Below are 4,906 nucleotides of genomic sequence, written 5' to 3' on the forward strand. Positions count from 1 at the left end.
AATTAATAATTTTAGGGTTCAACGACCATCCATGGTCGACGATGATAAAACCTGGTGATAAATAATGACGATGATAAGTGGCGGTCAGTGATGTGAACTTTGACTGGATTCTGGAGTCAAATTGATATTTTATATAAACTTTAAGATTAAATTAGTATTTTATGTAAAGTTTAAAGATAAATTAGTATATTATCTAAAATTCATGGATTAAGTTAAAATTAACTATTTTATTGACATATCATATTATCAAAGTTAACGACCTAGTAACCAGGATAAGACTGATAGAAAACAAAAATACCAAAACCAAATTTTTAAAAAAATAATGACCCAAATAAAACAGACCAAAAATATAAGGGACCACTATTATTTACCCTACAATTTATACAAGTCCTTAGACTTGAATCAACGTCGGTGAATCAACGTCGGTTTACTTAATAATCCATTTGATTTTGTAGTGTAGATATATCAAATACTATAAAAAAAATCCAAGCCCCAATTTTTTTCACTGAACTTTGAAAAAGCAAACTTCCTTCCTTCTAAATCTTCTTTTTCTTTGCACGACGAAAGAAACGACCCAATGCTATAAACGTCCAGCTCCCGGGAAGGATACGGAAACCCGGTGAGCAAAAAGAGGTGACTTGGTGACTTTTATGCTTAGTTATTGATTGAAAAAAATTATTCCTCATCTTGGTTTATTGTTAGTAAAGCTTTTCTAATTCTGGGTCCGGGAAAGATGAGGGAAAAGTTTTGGTTTTTAATTTGCTTGTGGATTTTATTTTCGGGGAATTGTTTGGGGAGGTTTGTAGTGGAGAAGAACAGCTTAAAAGTGACTTCGCCTGAGTCAATCAAAGGGGTTTATGAGTGTGCGATTGGGAATTTTGGGGTTCCTCAGTACGGCGGAACCTTGGTCGGCACCGTTGTTTATCCTAAAGCCAATCAAGGCGCATGCAAGTCCTTCGATGATTTCGACATCTCCTTCAAATATAAGCCTGGTGGACTTCCCACTTTTCTCCTTGTTGATCGTGGAGGTATGCCTTTTGATTTTAATTTAGATAGATAATCTAATTTTGGAAGTAAATTATTTCAGTTATATTGGCATTTTTCTTACTTTCTATTTTTGTAAATATGATAGTGTTAGTTAGATGAATTTTCCGTTGTGTTTATGAGTTTTTACACTACATAAAATCATGCTGGTAGCTGGTATTTGCTAAATTTAGCGTTGCCTAATTTATTGATTTGAACTTGTAGGTTTTGGGGGTTTATTTTGAGTTTACCTGCTTTATCATCTTTGACTTTGTTGTTCTGGCAGATTGTTTCTTCACCTTGAAGGCATGGAATGCTCAGAAAGCTGGGGCTGCTTCTATTCTTGTTGCTGACAACAAGAATGAGCCCTTGATTACCATGGATACGCCTGAAGAAGAGAATGCTAATGCCGAATACCTGCAGAATATCACCATTCCATCAGCCCTCATTAGTAAATCACTAGGGGACAGCCTCAAGAAAGCCATCAATGGAGGGGAAATGGTTAATATGAATCTTGACTGGCGGGAGTCTCTTCCTCATCCCGATGAGCGGGTTGAGTACGAGTTCTGGACGAATAGCAACGACGAGTGTGGTCCAAAGTGTGAAAACCAGATTGAATTTGTCAGGAGCTTCAAAGGAGCTGCTCAAATACTCGAGCAGAAAGGCTACATCCTGTTTACGCCGCACTACATAACTTGGTATTGCCCTGAAGCTTTTATTTTGAGCAAACAGTGCAAGTCGCAGTGTATCAATCATGGGAGGTACTGTGCTCCAGATCCTGAGCAAGACTTCAGCAAAGGTTATGATGGTAAAGATGTGGTGGTTCAAAATCTTCGCCAAGTTTGCGTTTTCAAAGTTGCTAATGAAAGTGGAAAGCCATGGCTTTGGTGGGATTATGTTACAGACTTTTCTATCCGCTGCCCGATGAAAGATCAGAAGTATAACAAAGAGTGTGCGGATAAAGTTATCCGATCCCTTGGTAGGTTAATGCTTTATACACAAAGCTCTTTATATATGAGTCAAAATGGGCCATTCACAATATTGCTGCTGCTATACTGTTTGAGGTTCGATTGATTTTATTTCTTTGAATATGGAGTATAAGACCATTGAATAAGTCTCCTTTTGCTAGGGATAAGCAGTAAGTAGTTTTTCTTCCTGTTTATTGCACGTAATTTTTTCTCTTCTACGTTCAGCAAAGATAATGAAAATGGGTTATTTGTTGTAGTACTAATGAATTTATAGGGTTCTAGAAAAACAAAAGAATTCTTATTTGCCACTTGAAATATTGATTACTCAAATCATCTGTTAAGTATGGATAAAAAACAAGTTTATATCTTTACATACGACAGGTGTACTTATGTATTTGCATTCCGCTCTCTGCTTCATAGGTGTTGATCTCAATAAAGTAGACAAATGTATTGGTGACACTGAGGCCGATGTGGACAACCCCGTTCTGAAAGCTGAGCAAGATGCACAGGTCAGACAATTCTTGAACTTTATAAGTTAAAAGAATTCCTGCAATCCCATCGTTTCCATTTCTTTTCATCGAGGTTCTGATTTATGCTGTAATTCTTATTTTAGATTGGAAAAGGTTCCCGTGGAGATGTAACTATACTGCCAACTCTTGTGATAAATAACAGACAATATAGAGGTTTGAATCAAAATTTACCGTCATTGTCGGCAATCTGATTTATTGCCTTTTTAACAATATCTCTTCTGATGGATTTAGGGAAGTTGGACAGAGGGGCTGTTCTCAAGGCAATCTGTGCAGGTTTTCAAGAGACGACAGAGCCAGCAGCTTGTTTAAGTGAAGGTTATCATCTGTTGCTCTTAATTTAGTGGCATTTTCTTCTTGTGGTTTGCTTTGAAATATTTTAATTTTCCGTCATTAACCACCACCATTTTCCCCCATGCTATTTAAGTTATAAATTTATATTTTTTGGGTAGAGATTATCATAGAGATGATATTCACTATTTCTTTACAAGTTGTCCTTGGCAGAAATAGAAACTAATGAGTGCTTAGAAAACAATGGTGGCTGCTGGCAGGACAAGATTGCTAATCTTACGGCATGCAGGGTATGTAACCAGAAATTTTTTGTGCATCTGCTATGTGTTCGATTTAACATTTTTGTTGATGCCCCCTTCTACTTGTAGGATACCTTCCGGGGAAGAGTGTGCGAGTGCCCAACAGTTAATGGGGTGAAGTTTACTGGAGATGGTTATACACATTGTGAAGGTAAATATTTTCACGGAAAGTATTGGTCGTTACTCGTTACGCTTGAGGGTTATAATCAATGCTAAAACAAAAGTTTGCATCTTACATCTCCTTTATGCTTAGTTCTATCTGCTCTTGATTAGCAGCTTCTTCGGCTTTACGTTGTCAATTCAACAATGGAGGATGTTGGAGAGAAACACGAGAAGGAAGGACATACTCTGCTTGTATTGTGAGTGCCTCTCCTTCCATCTCTTTTTTGTTTTCTCTATTTATCTTTGCATCATTTTCTGGGTATCTTACTTATCTGATTCTGGAATGGAATGTCCAGGATGACCATTCACATGGTTGCAAGTGCCCATATGGGTTCAAGGGTGATGGAGTCAAGAGCTGTGAAGGTACTAGGATATTTCTACCCGGTTTCTTCATATAATATCAATTCATTCTCAACTCTGGACTAATCTGTGGAAACACATGGGAATTGGAAGATGCTTAGCTATTATTTTGACCATCACATTTGTGTTTTACCATGATACCATGGACTTAGCTATATTTTGGGGCAAAACTTTATGCTTTATATCATCTATATCTCTGTTGCCGAGCCATTTCTTTCATTGTAATGTTTCCCAGATGTTGATGAGTGCAAGGAGAAGCTAGCCTGCCAATGTACTGGGTGCAAATGCAAAAATACCTGGGGAAGTTACGAGTGCGGCTGTAGCAGTGGTTCGTTGTACATGCGAGAGCATGACATGTGTATCAGTGAGTATCTTTGAGGCATGCTGTGATAGACAGCAGTTTTTTCCCCAATTTCATGCTTTGTAGAATAGGTTATTAGATGCAAATCTTTCCATATTATGTGGTAGGACTTAATGGTAGTGAGTATAAGATTCAGCTGATTGTCCATTTAATTGCTTGATTTGGAGATTGGCAACATATCATGATTTTGATTTCATTTAGGATCGTAACGCCCCACCCATCTAATGCAATATTCATTTTCAGGTAAGAATGGTAGAACAGAGGTAAGCTGGGGGTCCGTGTGGGTAATAATTCTCGGATTGATCGCTGCTGGAGGTGCAGGATATGCCATTTACAAGTACAGAATCCGGGTAAGATTGTTGCACTAATATTGATCTTTGGTGTGTCAGCAAAATTTTCCAAGAAAAATGGGTGGAGCTCGACTGACTTATCATTTGCTGTTGAATTTGATGCAGAGATACATGGATTCGGAGATTAGGGCTATTATGGCACAATACATGCCATTGGATAATCAACCTAATAACGTGCATCATCCAGACATATAAGAGCAGCTCATGGAACATGCTTCCAAAACCCTTAGGGCTTACCTCTTTTAGTTTTTGACTTTGTAATTCTAAATGATTTAAGGTTACGCACATAAAAAGGATCTTATTATGCATGGCCATACATCATTTATGTTTTGCATGATTTTGGATTTATCACTCTACATCTTCCATATCAGTATAGGGTTCTAAGATGATTTAAAACAATATGATTCTATGGTCATGCAACAGCCAAAACAGCGAGAAAGAACAAACTTTTGCAAAGGTTATAATTGGTAACTACATGCCAATGGCTAAATTCAAATATCTTAATTCATTCCTTAAGATTATGCAGCGCTAAATTAATTTTCGCATTCAATGATAATCTGATCAT

At 37.3% G+C, this 4,906-nt stretch overlaps 1 protein-coding gene across 2 annotated transcripts; it reads left to right on the top strand.

The window, feature by feature from the left end:
- The first annotated feature begins 500 nt into the window (after window positions 1-500).
- LOC120139522 (vacuolar-sorting receptor 1-like) lies at window positions 501-4,646 on the top strand. 2 transcript variants are annotated; one of them, XM_039154708.1, is made up of 12 exons: window positions 504-1,028; window positions 1,310-2,002; window positions 2,412-2,500; window positions 2,605-2,674; window positions 2,753-2,836; window positions 3,023-3,099; window positions 3,178-3,259; window positions 3,385-3,467; window positions 3,567-3,633; window positions 3,866-3,994; window positions 4,235-4,341; window positions 4,447-4,646. In XM_039154708.1, the coding sequence occupies exons 1-12, from the start codon at window positions 734-736 to the stop codon at window positions 4,534-4,536; spliced, it is 1,866 nt and encodes a 621-aa protein (XP_039010639.1). In that variant the 5' UTR covers window positions 504-733; the 3' UTR covers window positions 4,537-4,646. The 2 variants fall into 2 exon arrangements, with proteins under 2 accessions (XP_039010638.1, XP_039010639.1); XM_039154707.1 differs by having other exon boundaries at window positions 501-1,028; window positions 3,385-3,633.
- The last annotated feature ends 260 nt before the right edge of the window (window positions 4,647-4,906 follow it).

This window comes from Hibiscus syriacus, unplaced genomic scaffold, assembly GCF_006381635.1.
Source record: "Hibiscus syriacus cultivar Baekdansim isolate YM2019G1 unplaced genomic scaffold, ASM638163v2 tig00110761_pilon, whole genome shotgun sequence".
NCBI lineage: Eukaryota > Viridiplantae > Streptophyta > Magnoliopsida > Malvales > Malvaceae > Hibiscus > Hibiscus syriacus.

What these genes read in the sequence shown, in the direction of transcription:
- LOC120139522 (XM_039154707.1), top strand. Translation starts at nt 734, where the DNA reads ATGAGGGAAAAGTTTTGGTTTTTAATTTGCTTGTGGATTTTATTTTCG. An exon ending in TCTCCTTGTTGATCGTGGAG is followed by an intron (nt 1,029 to 1,309) that starts GTATGCCTTTTG and finishes TTGTTCTGGCAG; the next exon opens with ATTGTTTCTTCACCTTGAAG. An exon ending in CTAATCTTACGGCATGCAGG is followed by an intron (nt 3,100 to 3,177) that starts GTATGTAACCAG and finishes TTCTACTTGTAG; the next exon opens with GATACCTTCCGGGGAAGAGT.